The sequence below is a fragment of the Tachypleus tridentatus genome, chromosome 13 (assembly GCF_004210375.1).
Source record: "Tachypleus tridentatus isolate NWPU-2018 chromosome 13, ASM421037v1, whole genome shotgun sequence".
Lineage (NCBI taxonomy): Eukaryota > Metazoa > Arthropoda > Merostomata > Xiphosura > Limulidae > Tachypleus > Tachypleus tridentatus.
This window is the reverse complement of record NC_134837.1, coordinates 177,708,865-177,730,083: the sequence shown is the minus strand read 5'-3', so window position 1 is coordinate 177,730,083 and position 21,219 is coordinate 177,708,865. Positions and strand designations below refer to the sequence as shown.

Below are 21,219 nucleotides of genomic sequence, written 5' to 3'. Positions count from 1 at the left end.
GTTTCAATAAAACAATCACCAGTGCTTTTATTAATAAAGGCAAACTTGCTATTTTACTTAATAACTCTCTTACACAGTTGAAAGTACAAAGCTTGTTTCGTATATTACCACGTCTCGAACTCGTAAATCTCAGTGAACTTCTCATTTATTTAATCTATCAGCTTAGACAGGATAATTTTCTCTTCAGAAATTAAGTTAGTCAGTATTATTGAGTTTGGTTTATCCCTCACCATAAGCTCCTAAGTGAGGTTTAATTCTCCACGACGGAGACACCACAGATATCCTTCGTGCAGCTTTGCCTTAAAAAAATGAGAATGACTGTTTGTTTAGAATTTCGCGCAAAGCTGCACGAGGGCTATCTACGCTAGCCGTCCCTAATTTAACAGCGTAAGACTAGAGGGAAGGCAGCTAGTTATCATCACCTACCGTCAACTCTCTGGACACTCTTTTACCAACGAATAGTGGGATTGACCATCACATTATAATGCCCTACTGCTGAAAGGGCGAGCATGTTTTCGGTGTGACGAGGATTTGAACCCACGACTATAAGATTGCGAGTCAAACACCTTAACCTCCTGGCCATGAATTTAAGAAATTAAGCATATCATTCTTTAGTTATCCATTTTAAAAGTAAATTTATCTGCATAGTTTTCTAGAGAGTTTAATATCTCATCTTTTCATAAACGTTTTACATTTTTAAGCTTGTAACCTGTGTATAAAATGGCCATTAATTTCCAATTTTTTAATACCTGTAATATAATTCATGCTAAGGTCATTAGGTTAATGATATGCCCCTAAGTGACAGTGTGAGGTAGTGAGATTGAAGTACTCTCCCTCTTTCCCCACCCTCCTTCCAAGAGCGAAGGTTATTTTATGAAATTACTACATTTAACCACCAGTTGATAGTTGCAAAACATTTTTTGGTGCTAAACTTAGCACTACAGGCAATGAGAAACGTCGTCTTATTGTTTACAATGCTACATTTCGTCGATTCTTTAAAGCAATGAGATATTCTTTATCTCTTAAAAGAGAAAAAATATTTATATTTCATAACTTGTATTTTGCTTGTGTAACAGATTTGCTGTTGTACCTTTATTTTAGTATCTACATTTGTTTCAGTGTAGTTTTTTCTTTTCGACTGTGACGTATATTGTTAGTTGTATATTGAGCAAGTTCCTCCTGTTCTCGAAATTTCTAGAAGATTCTTGATAGTAAAAATCAACAATATTTGTATTACATAAACATGCTAGATCATTGTTGAAATATCTACAAATTCGCATTATTCCCATAAAAAGCGGCTAGCCGAGAGATGGAAGAAACATATTATTGATCAACTACAGTCACTATGCTATAAACATCAGAAGCTGTAACTGTGATTAACGTCTATTAATCGGAAAACTACAGAATTTGAGAAAAAACGTTTTTAGATTTCGAACGTTACAAACCGTTAAACTCCAGTGAATTACTTCGGACGTTAGAATTTTAACGAGAACATTAAATATCATCATCGGTAAAAGTCAGCGGTGTGAGAACAATCAAGCTAGCTAGCTTAAGCAAGATGCAATATCATCAGTTCAGTGTTAATTTGCTCGTCGTGGACTTGGATCATAGATACAATATTCTGTTCTATACAGGATATAAGACTCAGTATTGTCTGTACATTTGTAAAACTGTTGTACATAAACCATTATTTGTAATAACTATTAGTAATAACCGTTGCTATAAATTGTATTGTTTTTTATTTGTATATTAATGTATATTTGTGTTAAAAAAGAAAATAGTGTGTATCAATCTTGTTGACAACTATTATAAATTTGATAAATATTAATATTTAAAGTTCGTTCTAAATTCAAATTCAAATTTCCGGTTATTTGAAATTGTAATACATTAAAATACGTAACATAATAAATCGAAGACTCGTCCAAAAAAATTATAATACGTAACTCTATTCGCAAAATAATCTTAAAGTGTTCTTTAACTTGTCACGAGGATGTGACATTATCTGGGCCTGAAATATGAAACTTAAAATATACAGCGTACAGGTTAGAATTTATAAACACCGTAACAGAATACACGTTACTTTTAGAAGCAGAAACGTTTCGCGTACGATCAAAATATCGATACGAATCCGTTAGAAACGCTATCATTTTGTTTTACCAAAGGAAGTGAAGGATATGTTTTCAATAAACACATTTTTTTTAGTCTCAATCACTACAAGAGAACAAAAGTAAAGTATAAGACCATGAATTATTTTACATAGCACATATTGTGTTACTCGTAATTTTCTATAGAAAAACAGAAAACGTAAACACATAATACGGATAATACAAAAAATATTGTCTGTAAAGCTAGAAGCTAACTTTTTAAATAATAAATGAATAGATTTTCTACCTTAGACAAGTAAAAGCCAGAATCGTTTTAGGGATAGTAAACTGAATAACTTGAGCCAACATAACGTGCACAGAGGTGAGTGAGTATCTTGGTAAATATCACGTGCATAGACTGGGTGCCTTAAACAAACATGTTATGCATAGAGCAAAGTACCTTAGGTAAACATCACGTGCATTAAGGTGAGTACCCTAAGTGAAGGTCACATGCACAGAATTGAGGACTTTAGGTAAATTTCACGTGCAAAGAGCTGGGTAGCTTGTAAATGTTACGTATATACTTTAAGACTAGACACAAATGTTTTAAAATTTGTTTTATAAAAATACTATCTCAACGTTACACAGATGTTAGGCTTCGTTTTCTGTAAGACAGTACAGTATCGAATGCGAGAGACGGATTACTAAAACGCACCTCCTAAACGAGTAATCGTAGCATGATCACCGGGTTACAAAGACAAATGAATTGCTACTACGTGTACTACGTGTACTACGTCAGTACATTTAAATTTTATTTTGACCACGTGACGGTTTTCTGACTGGGAGCCCTTGTTTTAGTTTTAGTGTCTTTCTTTTAATAACTTTCGCTTTTGTTTGTATTGATTATCGTTCTTCTAAGTTATACTTTTAGTTATAATTGTTATTTATGCAGCTTTGTGTTTGATTCTAAGCAAACAGAATAAAAACAAAGTCTAAATAAAATACGATCCCGTATATTAATTAAGTAAATTCTATGATATATTTTAACCCTTTAGATACGATTTGAGCTTAGTTTCATTTTATACGGTTGTAGTTACGATCTGTGCCTAAAATACTGCAATGAAAGCGTTTCATTCGGTGATATGTATCTCCAAAGTTTTCGTGAATCAATAATTTTATTTTAATTCGAGGTCTATCCCTATTTTTAACTAAAATGCTCATACACATTTATTTCACGTTTAAAAACGAATTCTGTTATTTTTTAATAACAGTCTTAATGAAAAATTAACAGTGATTTCCGATCATTGAAAGATACCTACTGAGATATTGGCCTGGTACCGAAGATAGCTAATTTTTTATTTATAAAGGTTTGAACACTCAACTCGCAAACTGAGGGTCGCGGGACCGTATCCCTGTCACACCAAACATGCTTGCCCTTTCAGCCGTGGGAGATATCTTCCCCCTAAATTTACACTGCTAAATTAGGGACGGTTAGCGTAGATAGCCCTCGAGCAAATTTGCGGCCCGGCATGACTAGGTAGTTAAGGCACTCGACTCGTAATCTGAGGGCCGCGGGTTCGTATCCCTGTCACACCAAACATGCTCGCCCCTTCAGCCGTGGGAGCGTTATAATGTGATGTTCAATCCCAATATTCGTTGGTAAAAGAGTAACCCAAGAGTTGGAGGTGGGTTGTGATGACAAGCTGCCTTCCTTCCAGTCGTACACTGCTAAATTAGCGATGGCTAGCGCAGATAGCCCTCGAGTAGCTTTGCGCGAAATTCAAAAACAAACCAAGACATTAATGATTTGGATACAATTACTGTTAACGATGTTGTTGGCCGTAAACCCAATAAATCTCACAGGCTCGGTCAGTTTAGGAGATTTACATTAGCAAAATAATCTCTATACCGAAAATATTGTAATAAAAATCGAAATAATGAAAATAGATATGTTAAACATTTTAATTATTTCTATTAATACGATTAATGAAAGTAGAGATTTGTATGCGGTTTGCTATTCAACATGAACAAACACATGTCATAGCCACTGAAAGGCCAACACAACCTGAATGCCATACCTAGCTGGAGAGGTAGAAAATCTCACACACTTATTATGAAATTGTTTTATTTGTTTTTCATTAAGCATAAAGGTATGCAACGGGCTATCTGTGTTTTGGCAGTTGCGGGTATCAAAGCCTGATTTTTTAGTATTGTAAGCCTGCAACCTCACCGCTGAGCCACCAACAGGCGAAAATAAATTATAAAATGAAAATAATTTCCAAAAAAACATTGAGTTATTTGTGAGTTCACTTTTAGCTTACTTTAATGTTTTAAGTTGCATAATCATATATGTGTGTGTGTATGTATGTGTAAAATAGAATAAAGAATTAAAACAGCCAGAAGATTGCTTTTTCTGATTCTTCATTTATATTTTCCACATACATATTTAATATTTCAAAATTATAAAAATTTGTTAATCATTTGTTGAAAAGCTTTCATGTTGAAAAATTTGACGAGTTCTGTACCACAGATTGTTGTATATTTACTTAATCAAAACTTGTTCTAAAATATTTTAACATACTCTGAAAATATTTCCCAGCAAATATACAGGAGATTTTGAGCAATTAAAATATTTCTAATACAAAATATATTTAAAAACTTATAAAATATTCCTAGAAACAAATATTCTTCATACAAATGTTTCATTAAATTTTACGAGTCGATAGCAAACCAATATACAGTGGTACCTCGGTTCTCGAACTTAATCCGTTCCAGAAGGCTGTTCGAAAACCGATTTGTTCAAAAACCGAATCAATTTTTCCCATAAGAAATACTGTAAATTAAATTAATCCGTTACAGACCTCCAAACATTACGTATTATGAAGAATTTTAAGTAAAAATATTGCTTATTTATACCTGTTTAATAATACTTACATGCATAAAGTCAACCACAAAAATTATAAACACAATAAAAAAACAATAAATGAAATTTAACTGCACTTTACCTGTACTGAGGAAAGCTGATGGCGTAAGTGAAAGGTGGTGAGGAACGTGGAGAGTAGGAGGGTCATTATTGTTTGGAAGGGAAGTCACCTTCCATAAAAACGTCAGGTAACTCTCCTTCCGGGGTTCTTTCTCTCTTCTGTCTCTTTGCTTTGTTTGTTTGTTTTGGAATTTCGCACAAAGCTACTCGAGGGATATCTGTGCTAGCCGTCCCTAATTTAGCAGTGTAAGACTAGAGGGAAGGCAGCTAGTCATCACCACCCACCGCCAACTCTTGGGCTACTCTTTTACCAACGAAAAGTGGGATTGAGCGTCACATTATAACGCCCCCACGGCTGGGAGGGCGAGCATGTTTTGGCGCGACTCGGGCGCGAACCCGCGACCCTCAGATTACGAAGTGCACGCCTTAACGCGCTAGGCCATACCAGGCCCCTGTCTCTTTGCATCGCTACAACCTGCTTGAGACTCACTGGACCTATTTCTCACTAAAAACCTGTCTAATGAGGTTTATTTCTGCCTGGCACCCTTCCCATGTCTCACCACACTATGTATGCCACTTCTCTTCCTAAATTTTTCAAACCATCCCCTACTAGCCTTAAAGGCATCACTTGTATCAGCACTCGTTCCAGGGTTTTTTCAGGAGGTCAGCATGCAACTGCTTTGCTTTCTTACAAATGATGGTCTAAGAAGTGCTATCACCAGCTAACTGTTTTTTGTTTATCCGAATCAACAACAGTTTTTCTACCTCTTCCATTGTTTGTGATCTTTGTTTCGTAAGCATTGTCACTCTTTTTGCAACATCAGCTCCTTTGATGACCTCTTTATTTTTCAGTATGGAGCAGACTGTAAACTTAGCCATACCAAACTGTGTAGCAAGATCAGACACGCAAACACCACTCTCATACTTCGCTGGCCCGGCATGGCCAAGCGTGCTAAGGCGTGCGACTCGTAATCTGAGGGTCGCGGGTTCGCATCACCGTCGCGCCAAACATGCTCACTCTTTCAACCGTGAGGCGTTATAATGTGACGGTAAAATCCCACTATTCGTTGGTAAAAGAATAGCCCAAGAGTTGGCGGTGGGTGGTGATGACTAGCTGCCTTCCCTCTAGTCTTATACTGCTAAATTAGGGACGGCTAGCACAGATAGCCCTCAAGTAGCTTTGTGCGAATTTCAAAACAAACAAAAACAAACTCATACTTCGCTATGAGATCTTTTTTCACCTATATTGTGGCTCTAACAACTTTGACCCTATGGTGGTTTATTCAATCAGACTATTTAGAAAAACAATAAATAAAAAAAAAACAAAAAGAAAAACGAGAACGTTCACAGCAGATTTTAGCAGGAGTGTGGACTGAGCGACAGGTGCAAGTAAAATGTTTTGGTCAAGCTTGGCGTGGGCCGAAAATGGTCGAAGGGTCGTTCGTGTCATCAGTCGGGTTATTTCGGGGGTTCGGGCCACGACAGCTTGGTTCGGGAACCGAGTTTATGTTCGACAACCGAGACATTTTTTTCTCAAACAATATGTTCAAAAACTGAATTGTTCGAGAAGGGAGTCGTTCGAGAACCGAGGTATCACTGTATTCCCTATTTTACTTGACGTTATAGGTAGTAAATATATCTCATTTCTTCATGTCAACTTTTTCACAAACCATAAAGAAATCAAAGTTGTAGAGTATTGTTCATTCAACGATAAGCCGTAAAGCCTCCAAAATAAAAAAATAAATTATAACACCCCTGTAAATATGAGGAAATTATGGAACTAAATTTTGTATATTTTCCCTAGACTTACAACCGAATAAATAACAAGTGACAAAATTATGTCAACTCTTCGACTGTAGCATTACACGAATTCCTGACTTGTTCAGTGACGAAAAGAGATGAAAGATTCGAATTCCATTTTAAGCAAGCAAACAAATACTATTAATAGCATTGATTTCTGTATAATTTAGTACATGTACAGCACACAAGCTGAAGAAATGTGGTAAATCTATTGTGAACTATCACTTAATTTTCCTACATTATCTCACATATACTTAGCAAAGGTTTTATGAAATCAATATGTTCTGAATATTGAACAGTGGAATTAACATAAAAAAGAAATACTAATGCCGAGTAAAGCACTGTGCGTATGACAAGACTTCGTTTCTGACACATAATACCTTCTTCAAAGACTCAACATTCAAAGTGGGAATATATTAATATGCTCATTTGTGTAAATTGTACAAATATTGGGACAAAGACAGTAAAAATAGCCACGTTTGTTCAATTATTTTGTGTTTGTTGTGCTAGACTCAGTTTAAATTTCTTACTGCAGTATTTTGTTTGGTTTGAATTTTGAGCATACCTATACAAGGGCTATCTGCGCTAACCGTCCCTAATTAAGCAGTGTAAGAGTAGAGGGAATGCAGCTAGTCATCACCACCCACCGCCAACTCTTGGGCTACTCTTTTACAAACGAATAGTGGGATTGACCATTACATTAGAACGCCCACACGGCTGAAAGGGCGACCATGTTTGGTGTGACGAGGATTTGAACCCGCGACCCTCAGATTACAAGTCGAGCGCCCTAACCACCTTGCCACGTTGGGCCCGCAGTATTTTCGAAACGAAATAAAATTGGATAAGAATTTATTTAATAAAATATATTTTTGGAAGAAAAGTTTTGACATTGAAGGGTCCAAAAATAATAACTAAGGATAAAAAACACTTTATTAAACACAACCTTTCAGTTTAATTGTGATTCTTTATTATTAAGCAACAACTAAAAAAGATCAGTAGGTAATAAAAGTAAACATACCAGAAGATGTTTCATTATATAAAATTGGAAAATAATTTTAAAAGAAAATTTATACAAAAAGTAACTCTTTTCCTAAGATAATAATCGAATACAAATGCAAATAAAATTATATGAAAAAGTAAACAAAATACATAAATAAATATAACGGACTAAGAAAACAGAAACTTTAAACAAGAGAGAAGTTTCAATAGCCGCGTGATTTAAAATTCCTTTAGGCAAGAGTAGATTAAATTAAATCTACGAGTTTTTTATTCTTTTTATTAAACCTGTTTTTGTGCACAAGCAATACAGAACATAAACTTGTCACAAGCAATACAGAACATGAACCCTTTTCGATTTTATTACTCATCAGACTCTCCACCAGCCTACCCTCAAACTGCAATTCTTTTAGACAGGATTAGATTAAATTAATCTATGAGACATTGGGCATGGTCAAATATATCAATCGAAAGAGTGTGACCTTTTGAGTTCAAAACTGTAATAAGACTTTAAATCGGTCAAGAGAGGGCTGAGATATGAGCTAAAACATTGTAATTAAAAAACAAAAACACAGCGTCATTTTATGAGTCGCTATGCCGCGGCTAAAAATAATTACCTAGTGACGTGTACTTCACTGAGATATATTAAAGTAAAATAAAAGTAGAGTTTTGAAATACAGATTTCGATGGAATATTAAATTATGGATGAGGAAATGAACTTTAACCTTAAAGCTACCAGAGATTTCTCAAAACATGATTAAAAAAATCGAAACTATTAAATAACATTGCCCAAAGACAAATAGACTGAATTTAGGCCTTGCTTAAATCTTTAAGCAGAAAATTCTTCACTTTAGTAAGTAAAGTCTATTACGAACAGAACAAGTAAATTTTTATAAGATGTTTGAACGTAAGAAATGCAGTATAATTAATACTGAAATGTTTTATAAGTTCCTATTGGTTTGATTTTGCTACGTTCTATTTACTATTGTTCATGAAATTAAAAATAGGTTCTAAATTTTTATTTTTGAGAAGTAAACTTTCAAACTGAATCTCTTGGGAATGAAAATTACTTATCCAAAATAACTTATCCAATATTAGAAAAAGAAATGAAATTAATATCATGAAATATTTTACAAAAGTTTAAACATGTTCTATAGTTAAAGATATAAATACATAACAAGAACAGTTTATTGTAAAAAAAGAAAACAACATTTTTAATCTTCTATGTTTAACAGGTATTTGTTATGATTTATCACACAGTGAAACTGACATAGAAATAAAAAAAGATAATTTATTCCAAACTGAACAAAGTAACGGACATAAAAAATGCAAAAGTTTATAAATTATTATTTCTGAGTTAGACCTAATTCAGCAAGTAAATTCAAGTAATATTTTGGTAAAAAATTAGAAATGTTCTGAATAAAATCCCCAATCTATAGAAACATTAAAACATATAAAATGGAATATACTTAAAAAAACACACTAACACATTTAACGTTTCATCAGGAATAAGATGTGAGCGAGTAATGTGGTAGAAATAAAAATAGATGTTTCTCTTTCTTAACGTTAGCGGAAAATAATAGCAGATTTTATTAGTTTTTATTGTTGGTGGAAAATAATAGTATATTTCTCAATTGTTATTGTTAGTGGAAAATAATAGTAAATTTTATCAGTTTTTATTGTTAGTGACAAATAATAGTAATGGCAAATAATACCTGAGTTATCACTTTTTACTGTTAGTGGAAAATAACAGTAGATTTAACAATTTTTATTATTAATGAAAAATAAAAGTAGATTTATTAGTTTTTATTGACAGTGGAAAATGATAATAGATACTTAAATTAGTATTGTGTTTTCAAACATAAATTATGTTTCTAAAAAGATGATAGTGAAAAAAATGTTTCGTGCAGATTAATGAAGTGTTGTGTTACCATTACAATTGTTTCTATGATGGTGGAACCCATGCATCAAGAAAATGGCTGCCAATTTATGGAAGTCACATAAACGTTAACTTTATTATATTTTGTTATACACGTAATCTAAACCCATGTATCGATGATTTACCATTTCTTAGGCACACCGTACTGAACATAGGTGTGTTGGTATGTGCGGAGAAGTTTGTTCGTTGTCTGTTTTATCAGATCTTTGCTTGAAAGTGTCAGAATATCATGAAACCGAATTTCATACTAGCGAGAATTTCGGTGTAGAAACTGATTAGTTAGTAGTATTGTAATAGTAATTTTATTTGCACATTATGAATTTACCCGAAACTTACCTGATCCAGCTAAAGTTTCAACAGAACTTGCTTCATCTGATACATCATTTTTTGGACAAGAAACCGACGTTATCACTTGAACATTAGTCATTCCGTCAGGGTTGTCTTCGGTCATTGTGTACTGAAGGGGGCCATCGTAACCTGTTTTTTCGGAATAATCATTAGTATATATATATATATATATATTGTTTTATTTCAGAGTTAATCTCGGGCGTGGTTTGGTGGTTAGTGTGCCTGTAGTTTGAATCCACTCAACACATTGGGGCCCTGAGTGCTTTATAAGAGTGAAGTCAAATTCCTTTGTTAGATGAGAGAAACGTAGTCCAAGAAGCGGCGATGGATGATGTTCGTTAGTTGCCTTCTCTCTAGTTTATTAGAGACGGCTACATGGAAGGTAGCCCTTGTTATAAAAAATTAAATGTAAATTAGCAACGATGAATTAAAAATTTGTTTTATAACATTCTTTTTGTGATATAAGAGCCATCTACTGGTCAATCCTGTAACATTTCGCCCACGTCACGTACAAGTAAGCTGGCAAATTACAGCAACTATTTATTGGCAAAGTTTAATTTTATCCTAAAATTTTGCCATCCCTCCCGCTAGTGAGGCGGTAAGTCTATGGATTTACAATGCTATAATCAGGGGTTCGATTCCCCTCGGCGGGCTCAGCAGATAGTCCGATGTGGCTTTGCTATAAGAAAACACATACCCTAAAATTTTTGCACTATACACTTTTTACTTCCAGAGTCTTAGTCTTAGCAAAATGAAAGAATTCTGAAAGTTTAGTTTCAATAATGTTTTTTACAAAGTAAGAAGTATGAAGAACTTAAGAAGATTTTGTATAATCATTGTCTAAAGTGCTACAAGTTTTAATAACATAAAACACGAAAATGTGAATGGTATTTTTAACACCAGATGCGCCCAAAAAAGTAATAGTTACTCGCATAAGAATTAACAATTGACATTAATAAAGTAGATTAAATTAACATCCGGGCACACTGAACAGCCTTCCATCTGGAAGATTCTTTTGATTAACCATTATGCTCCCCTCCTTCAGTGACTCATCAATAAGCTAGATAGGGCACAGCGCAGATAGCCCGTTGTGTAGCCTTGCGCTTAAACGCGAACTAACCAATACAAAAAACGTAAAGCACTATTAATTAGTGCAAACAGACTAAAAAAGGTCTTTAGGCAGAAGTTTGAAACTACTGTCTTAAACTAATAGACGGCTGGAAGAATATATAGTGTTCTTTGAGACAAACATTTTGTGACCAGCTATGAACCAGCCTATCTCAGTCTTCAAATAACCGACTTAGGTTCATTTATATCCGTCATGTACCGAGTTAGTTTGGATTTTCGCCTGTTACAACGCTCGGTGTAAGGAACTGATAAAAAAACACATTCTGTCTAAAGTACATTACATAATAGGCCCTGAGTAATGTATTTGTGCGTGTGTTTTACTTATAGCAGAGCAATAGCGGGCTATCTGCTGTGTCCACCGAGGGGAATCGAACCTCTGATTTTACCGTTGTAAATTCATAGACCTACCGCTGTCCCAGGGAGGTGGGGCTGAGTAATGTAATGGTACTATTAGTTCAATACAGATGATAATTTTGTGAGCGTTCAATTCTTAGGTTATCAGAAACCCTTTAAAACCAGTGGTTTACAAAACAAGTTGCTAGAGATGTTTCACCAAGAGAAGAATATTTAATAACGTAAAAAATCTAAAAATAGAATACTGTATGTGACTGTAGGTGTGTCGCGAAAATCAGGGTGGGTGGGTTAGGGTGGCGTCAGTAAAAATCGTTTGTAAACTAACTAAGTCACACATAATCCACGAGTACTTAGGCCCAGAAATACTTTGTGAATTGTTTTATTTAGGTTATAACACTCTGTTATATTCCAAGAGTTTGTTTACTTTGGAGCGAAGTCATATTGGGATTTCTGCTGTGTCCACCGCGGGGGAAACAAACTTCGGGTTTTACAATAGTAAGTTAGTAAACTTATCACTGTTCACATGATGCTCCATTATGTTCAAATAATAGCTCTATTTCGATATGGCTTTAAAATCTTATTTTGAAGAAACTTGGTAAAAACTGTAATGTATAAAGTTTGTTGTTTTTTATGTTGTTGGTAATTCTAAAGCTATAATATGGGCTATTTGGGCTCTGGTTACTGCGGGTATTGAAATCTGATTTTTAGTGTTATAAGCTTTCAGACGTACCGCTTAGGTACCGGGAGCTAGTGTATAAGATTCCCAGTGAAAACGAAATGACTGGTTTTATACATACATATATATATATATTAACACTCCTTCCAGTAGAGGCCCAAGAAATATTTCATATTTGAATCTCTCCACTTTGACAGAGAATCGATTATGCCTCATTTAATATGAACGTAAATTAATCTTCCATTAATTAAATTATAAACCAAACGTTAATTTATTAAATAGAATGTTCGTTAGTTTTCACAATTACGGAAATTTTTTGACTGAATTGTTCATCCGGATTATATAGCGATGACTGGTAAAGTAAAATTGGGAAATGCACCAGAACAAGAGATCGGATTTGCATAACTACAAGAGACATCTTGCTAGGACTAACATGGAACAAAATTAATATCCTCAACTTCGATTGACAGTTTGCAAGCAAGTCATGCTCATCTCATTAACTTATAATAATTATAAGTTATAATAACTTATTATAATTTGTAATACAATTTAGATATAGCACACAGTTAAATTGATTTACATTTTCCCTTATTTTTTGTATTTTGTGTGTTTTTTGATGATATGTTAAGCCTAAGTAAAACAATTCAAACTATGATGTCGACTCACACAGTGCATAAAGTTCAGGTTCTGTATTACAGCAACAACTTATTTTATTTATTGGACAAACTCTTAGCGGCTGATAAGTGTTTTGTTTGTTTGTTTCAGAATTCACTTGAATTGTTACACAAAGAGCTCTCATAACCATCTCTAATTTTGAGCTGGTGGACTAAAGAAGAGGCAGCTTATCACCAGCCCACCACATCTTGAGATACTCCGTCAAATGTATAACATACAGACGTCTTATTTTGGAAACGACTTACAAATGATGGATCCTCATATTCGTAGTCAGAGCGTGCTAATTATTATACCACATCAGGCCCGGATGGCAAGTAACTACAAAGTAATAGCTGTTATCCGGAGGCTTAACGTTGTTATATATATATATATATAAAACACTATCTAATATTATACTTGTTTTAGTATCGATGTTCTAAGCAAATTTAAAAGAAACACAAAGGATAAGTAAACAGGGTAAACAGGATTTGCAAGTGTTAGTTAAGGCTTTTGTTTCTCGACAGAAGAACAGTAGTATCTGAATAGCACTTGATACCAAGACAAACACTGAGGTTAACAAACAGGACATTTACCTCAATATTGTGGCTCTATTAATCAAATAAAGTTTATTATTACTATTTTAAATTTGCTGTTTATAAGTTGAGGTAACAAGTCTATGAATATTACATAACTATGAAATAGGTAACATAGAGGGTTCATTATAAAGAATTAAGCGACACAGAAATAAAGAAAAACAAACTGATGTAAGTGAGGAGTGAAATCCGGATACTGAAAATAAATGTAGTATTATCCTACGGTAGCCTTAATAGGAGATCCAGTCGTCAATTTAAATATTGGCATCTCTTTGATTAGCTGATTCAGATGTAGGGTACATTTTATAATCCCATATTATAGTTTGTATCCTAGGATCTTTCCAGTTAGCGCAGCGTCTTTTGTTTAATTTTTTTCGGCGTCTTTTTTAAGCTATAACAAACTAATATAATTAGTAAGAGATCTGAATTTGCTGTTTTTAACGCAGTCCTTCCTTTTGATTTTGTTTGCTTAACTTTATTAAAATCTATTACTTTTCACTAAAATATAAAGAAAATTAATATATTAAAAAAATATAGACCCCTATAAACAGATAAAACCCGAAACTGTTCTGGCAGACAAATAAAAACGTGAAGGAGAAACGATGAAGCTTACAATGAAGGACTCCATGGTTGCTCTTCTGCGCGTACCCAGCCATGAGTGGTTTGGATTCTTCCATTCCATCTCCCTTGCGAGGCTTACCAGAAACAGGTCTGGCATCTGATGCTTGCATCATTCCTGGTGTCTGACGCTTCTCTTTCTGCTTCTGGGCCAATAGTTGTCTCTGAGAGAGTATTACATTGTAAATACACGCATGAATACGCTTACATATAAAACATATAACAACCTGTATTCACTGGTACCCATGACAACGTAATTAAATTTATGTTTTCAAGCTGCAGATATTCGTTCGCTAGCTTAGTAATTAGTGTTTATTATCATTAATTGAAGTCCGATTATTGAATGCAAATCTGACTCAGTAAGAATCCCGAGTGTATCTTAGAAATGTTAATATCAATGATTGTTCACGTTCTATTATTGACATATACTATAAAGTAAATGTGTTACACGTAATATAACGGACAGTTTCCCATGTGGACAAAACGGTGAATATTCACGTCTTATAAATGTTCAATACTTTATAAGCTGCAATAATGTAATTATTGGAATTAATTAACATGGACTGGCGGAACCAGGGAAGAAGGTTGAGGTGTTTGTTTTGGAATTTCGAACAAAGCTACTCGAGGGCTATCTGTGGTAGCCGTCCCTAATTTAGCAGTGTTAGACTAGAGGGAAGGCAGCTAGTCATCACCACCCACCGCCAAATCTTGGGCTACTATTTTACCAACGAAAACTGGAATTGGCCGTCATATTATAACGCCCCCACGGCTGGGAGGGCGAGCATGTTTGGCACGACTCGGGCGCGAACCCGCGACCCTCGGATTACGAGTCGCACGCCTTATGCGCTTGGCCATGCCGGGCTCAGGTTGAGGTGTTAAAACTCCCTTTTCGATGAATTACCAAATAAATGTATCCTTAGCCCAAATTTTAGAAAAACGAATTTTTTTAAAGGGTGCATCACCTAGTGGGTGGGAGAATAACTAACCTTCCGGATTCGCCCTTAGCACAAACACACAAGCGTAATATATAGATCTTTTTTTTTTCTTTTTTTGCTTAAGTGAAGGGATTCGGACCTACATTTCTACTTTCCATATAGGTAGCTACAGAAATTTACGACATTTATTGATCTACATACAGTAGGTTGAAAGATGTTAACAAAAAGTGACATTATCATAATGTTGAGCATGGCTTCTTTTCTTTTGTTTGTTTACTTTTAAACTTCGCGCAAAGCTACATGAGAGCTATCTGCGTTAACCGTCCTTAACTTAGTATAAGACTAGAGGGGAGGCAAATAGATAGTTATTATCACTCCCCGCCAACTCTTGGGCCACTCATTTATCAACGAATAGTGGGATTGACTTCAATTTTAACGCCTCCGCGGAATTATCTTTTAATCTTTAATAATAAAATACATTAAAATAAAGATTTGTAGGTTTTTGAAAATAATATCACGGCAGTCTTTTGCTTAACGTAGAAATAAACGTTTTAATTAAGTTTAAAGTTTTCGCTGTGCCACTGAGAGAGGGAAGATTTCAATTTTGCAACAGAAATATTGTTCTCTAAATTTCTAAAAGAGCAAATAGTTTTCCTCTAAATATTATTTAATAACTTTATAATTTTGAAGAAACGAAAGATTCCGAAAATTATTCGTGCCTGCAACACGTCGTTTGCGATATTCGATTTTTTTTTTACGTGAAACTCTCCTTAAGCCTAACATGGCTGTATTGGCTACAATACTTAAAATAAGCTGTTTAAAACATTTTTAAAAAACTGTTTATCTTCATAGGGAATTATTTCCTGTAGCTGTTGTTTCTAAATTTATATACAGAGACCAACATGAAGAATGATATTGTTATTTAGTGTCTGTTAAGAGAATATCAATGATACGTAAAGTTGTGGTTCTTTCGTTGACATCAAAATTATGACATGAGTTTGTATCTCTGTTTTCAAGACCTCAGTCTCTCATTGTGTTCATTGAGAGAAAACACGGATACTTCTGATAGTTTAAATTAACTATCAGATCTCATGTACTACATCAAGTAATTAATGGATTTCACATACCTTATTAATCGAACATGTCGAATTTCACATACCTAATTAACTAGTAGTCTTACCAACTAACCCCCCAGTGGCACAGTGGTATGTATGTGGATTTATATACTGCTAGAAACTGGGTTTCGATACCCGTAGTGGGTATTTGTGCTTTGAGCTTAAATACAAAACAAACAAACTTGCCAAGTAAGTATTAAATCTCACATGCCTCGCCAAATACCTCATTAACTAACTCTAGACTTTCACACTTCATCATCAAACCATCATGAGTGAAAAGAAACATTATTCATACAGACATAAACACTCAAATTAATACTATAAAAACAACATTAATAAAAAGTCCAGTAACAATGACAGTCACCAATGAAAGATTTTGATACAGTGCTGGAATAGGATTCATAAACAATAAAAATTATGTTGGCAACACTTTAATTTTTGTACCATAGTTAATATTATAATATAATAATAACATTATGTGATATGCAAATATTTAATGGAATTATGTAAGTGATGATACCCATAAACTGTAAATAATCATTTCTGATTCAGAGGGTAGGAGATAAATAAAACATTTTACCTTTCTGCTAGATTTTACAATTTTATTCCAACATACCAATTAAAAACATTTTTTCCTACTACGTACACACCAACTGCTTTTAAACTATGGGTCGCACCTCCCAAGGTGTTCATTCAATCACACCAAGGGAAGCGTTAGCTACGTGTATATGTTTTTTTCTAAGTAAGATTTCGTGATTTTGAAAAAAAAAAAAAAAAATATTGTTATGGAAAAAGACTCAAACAAAAAGGTGAAACATCGCAAATAACTTTTTAGGTGGAATTCCTCAGCATTATTCCTATAATGGTGCAATATAACAGTCTATTAAACTATACACTATTACAGTAAGGTGGAACCCTTTTGTTTTTTTAACATGGAATTTGTTTGTTTACGTTAAGCACAAACTTAATTATCGGAGATTTCTTCTCTGCCCATTGCAAATATCGAAAACAGATTTTTAGTGTTGTGAAGTCTCGGACTCACTAACGAGCTACCGGGCTGGCCGGGCATAGAACGACTCATTATGATAGAGATTAAAAACCACTACTATAGACTATTAAACAGTTCCAAATAATATTTACAAGAAAGAAAAGAAGCTGTTATAATTTTTAATAAATAATATTATGTTAATACAGTGTACATAAAGGGGTGGTTAAGACACTCGACTGGTAATCCGAGAGTCGCGGGTTCGAATTTCTATCGCACCAAATATGTTCGCCCCTTCAGCCGTAGGGGCGTTATAATGTGACGGTAAAATCCCACTATTTTTGGTAAAAGAGTACCCCAAGAGTTGGCGGTGGTGGTGATGACTAGCTGCCTTCCCTCTAGTCTTACACTGCTATATTAGGGACGGCAAGTGCAGATAGCCCGCGTGTAGCTTTGCGCGAAATTCAAAACAAACCAAACCTTAAAGAGGATGAACCATTTGTCATTGGGCTATTCAACACGGTATCATTAACATATGAAGACAGCTATTGTATGTTGAAACACAAGTTGTTAGGTACGAAGAGTACCTGTTATAAACAATGGATTATATTATCAAACAAAATTAACACTCTGTAACTAAGTGCAGGTTTATTCACAGAATTTGAATGAATAAGCTTCTGATTTTTTGTTTCGATCACAGTTTAAAGGTAATCGAGTGGACAACAATAATAATATGTAAACCAGTTATACTTTACTGGAGTGTTAGTAAGGGTTGGTAACTTTATATCATCATCTATTTTTCATCATAGTGTCTTAGTGATTTATCTTCTTGTCTGATGAAGGATCCGTTAAGTCCGTGTATAATTCTGCGTATTATTAGGTGTTTAATGATAAAAAAAAGTAGCAACAAAGCCGTGATTTTAATTATCACATCAAAAATAATATAATAATAATGGAGACAATAGAAATGATAGATAAAAATCCTATATAGTTGAGTTAATGATTGTTAAAAACAATAAACTACAGTAAAGAATAAACATTGTTAAGGGAACAAAAACCAAATATAGTACACCTTAATACAACACTCCAGGATAAAAAAAAACAAGAAACTAATTGAAGATGATCTTATTAGACAAACGTTTGTTTGTTATTTACAAGCTGGGCGTGATCTTTTTTTATGTCCCCCTAGTGGCTCAGCGGTATGTCTGCGGACTTACAACGCTAAAAAGCGGGTTTCGATACCCGTGGTAGGCAGATCACAGATAGGCAATTGTGTAGCTTTGTGCTTAATTCAAAACAACACCAACAAATCTTTGTTTATGTTTGTTTTTTTAATTTCGCACAAAGCTACACAAGGGATATCTGCGCTAGCTGTCCCTAATTTATCAGTATAACACTTGAGGGAAGTTATCACCAGCCACCTACTTTGAGTTTGTAATTCTAGCTACTCCAGCTCGGTATTGTTTATGAAGCTATAGTTGTAGTTGTAAGGCCAATATTAATATTCTAAGAGCAACTTTGAGGACTTTCTAGTTATCCAGCCCCAAACCTGAGGTTGGTGTTGATTTCTTAACATTAACCCCTACAAGTTCAGTATCACTTAATTAGTTCTCTTTAAGGTTGGAATTTATCTGGTCCCAGTTTTGAGGTCAACATTTGTTTATTAAAATTACCTTCAAAATTTGGTATCGGTCATCTAGTCCCGACTCTGATGTCAGTATTGGTTCAATAAAATTGTTTTGAAGGTGGTGTTCCCGCTGGCACAGCGGTAATTCTACAGATTTATAACGCTAAAAGCAGGGGTTCGATTCCCCTTGGTAGACTCAGCTGATAGCCCGATGTGGCTTTGCTATAAGAAAAAACAAACAATCGAGGGTGATAATGGTTATGTATCCCCGAAATAGATTTTACCACCAACAATTTTAAGGTTGTCATTCGTTATTTAACCTCAATTTACATGTCGTTATTAGTAATCTAACGTCTTAGAAATTGTTATATTGTTTGTTTAATATACTTTTCGCTCAGTATCATAATATGTACTCTAATTTGTGGCTCGGATTAATATACATATTTTCCTATAACTAGATAGATAATTTCGACTTTTCAGTTGTTTTTCTTTTATATTTTAAACACGATCTTTTTTTTAGTTTTGCAATCCTATTTTGCATACATCGGTTATTTGTAAGTGATGAATTTAGTTCAAGTTCTTTGGAACATTTGTTGTTGTTGAAACTTAACATGTACAAACTTTTTTTTAGAACTCTTATTTTCAGTGTTTATAGCAATATTATTGTTCAAACCTGAATAAATTTTTACCAAACTACTGCAAAACATGCTCGCCCTTTCAGCCGTGGGGGCGTTATAATGTCACGGTCAATCCCACTATTTGTTGGTAAAAAGAATGGCCCAAGAGTTGGCAGTGGGTGGTGACAACTAGCTGCCTTCCCTCTAGTCTTACGCTGCTAAATCAGGGACGGCTAGCAGATAGCCCTCATGTAGCTTTGAGCGAAATTCAAACCAAACTACTGATGTCACAACAAGATCGTACTTTGAAATATTTATTGGAGAAACAAAACAACTCATCTCATTCTTAAAGAGTTATTAAAGTAGAGGAGTGGATACTGGAGTATAAACATGCTTTATGAAGAAACAGTTAGTAACCAACGAAAATTCTTTAATTTCTTGAATTGTTACCGTACGACTTCAGCAAGAGGTAGACATCCTATAAAACACAAATCTAATATACTTTTCATAAAGACTTGAAGTAAAATATTGAGGATAGTGGCGTAAACAAAAGATCCTTCCTTACGCCCCTGGTTGAAGAATTTAGAAATATATCACTAGGTATATTAGTTGTTGTCTAATGCTTAGATTAAATATCGTTTTAGAAATACCCTGCGTTTAGATCTCGCAATGTTGACTGAAGTGTTTTATTTATTGTTATAACCAGATCGCATATAAAAATATCCATGTGTTTCGTAAGAACAGTGATAAAACTGGATAAAGTTTTGTTCGATTAGATAAATTATTTCTGGGGTCTTACGGTAATCTTGTTTATGTATATTTATATATAATATTGTTATAACGATACTGTTAGAGAACATCATTTCAGCTTCTGTGCAAGCATTATTCATGGCGCTAGGTTTGCCATTTTCCAAAATGTTGTTTAACTAGCTGGAGTGCCAGTCCCCTGGATGGAAGTTATGTAAATTCATGCCAAATTTGAAGAAGTGTCATCGACAGGGAGCAAAACAGTGGTAAAAAACACAAAATACCCATAAAACCGTAAAACGCAAAATGTGAAACTGAAAATGTTGATGCAAACACGCTTGGAACTAATGAACTTCCATAGCAATTTTGGTGAAGATCTAACCACACCCTGCGAAGTAGTTACATGGACTTACAACAGGCAGTGATATTATACTTACTAGCCGATTACCCGTAGCGCCAGTGATCACTTGGGTGCTACCAGTGGCGACAGTGCTCACTTGTGGTGCCAGCAATTGGTACAGATGACAGTTCATGGTGGTTACGAGTGATTTGTAGCCTTGTATAGCAATCTCTGTCCTGTTCTTCTTTTTTTTCACGTCCAAAGACAAAAGACCTTTACTTAGCTTTTGTTGAGCAACGTGAAAATTAATGGTAATGACGCTATTTATCGCTTTGTAATTCGTGAAAAACAATTAGATACGCTTGGGACGTACTCATGATGTTATATCTGCACCATGCGTGTTTGTGAACAAATAGCACCACTTCGAGAACATGTTTCCAAGTTTTTCTCAATTTCTGGTCACGAATGATAGTTTTTCGCTTAAATACTTGGTAGATACTTAAAAACTGATAATACCGAACTGTTTCTAACGCTATTCATCACTTTATAACCCCATAAACGTCGAATCTGCGTGTAACCTCTTCATCTTTGTTTTGCTCAACTACACGTGGCAAATTAAGCTGCCCAGTTTTTTCTGTATATTCGAATGAAGAATAATAAAGTTCTCCGTGACGGGAAAC

The 21,219-nt window shown here is 34.4% G+C and overlaps 1 protein-coding gene across 3 annotated transcripts in view; it reads right to left on the bottom strand.

Annotated features, from left to right (window-relative positions):
• Nucleotides 1-21,219, bottom strand: part of LOC143240188 (tubby-related protein 3-like) — a 109,627-nt gene that overhangs the window by 41,475 nt on the left and 46,933 nt on the right. For all 3 annotated transcript variants that reach the window (XM_076482254.1, XM_076482253.1, XM_076482255.1), the window contains 2 exons: nt 14,169-14,337; nt 10,139-10,279 (listed from right to left, as the gene is read on the bottom strand). In XM_076482254.1, the coding sequence (XP_076338369.1) occupies nt 10,139-10,279; nt 14,169-14,337 (310 nt within the window). The remainder of the gene's footprint in view (nt 1-10,138; nt 10,280-14,168; nt 14,338-21,219) is intronic.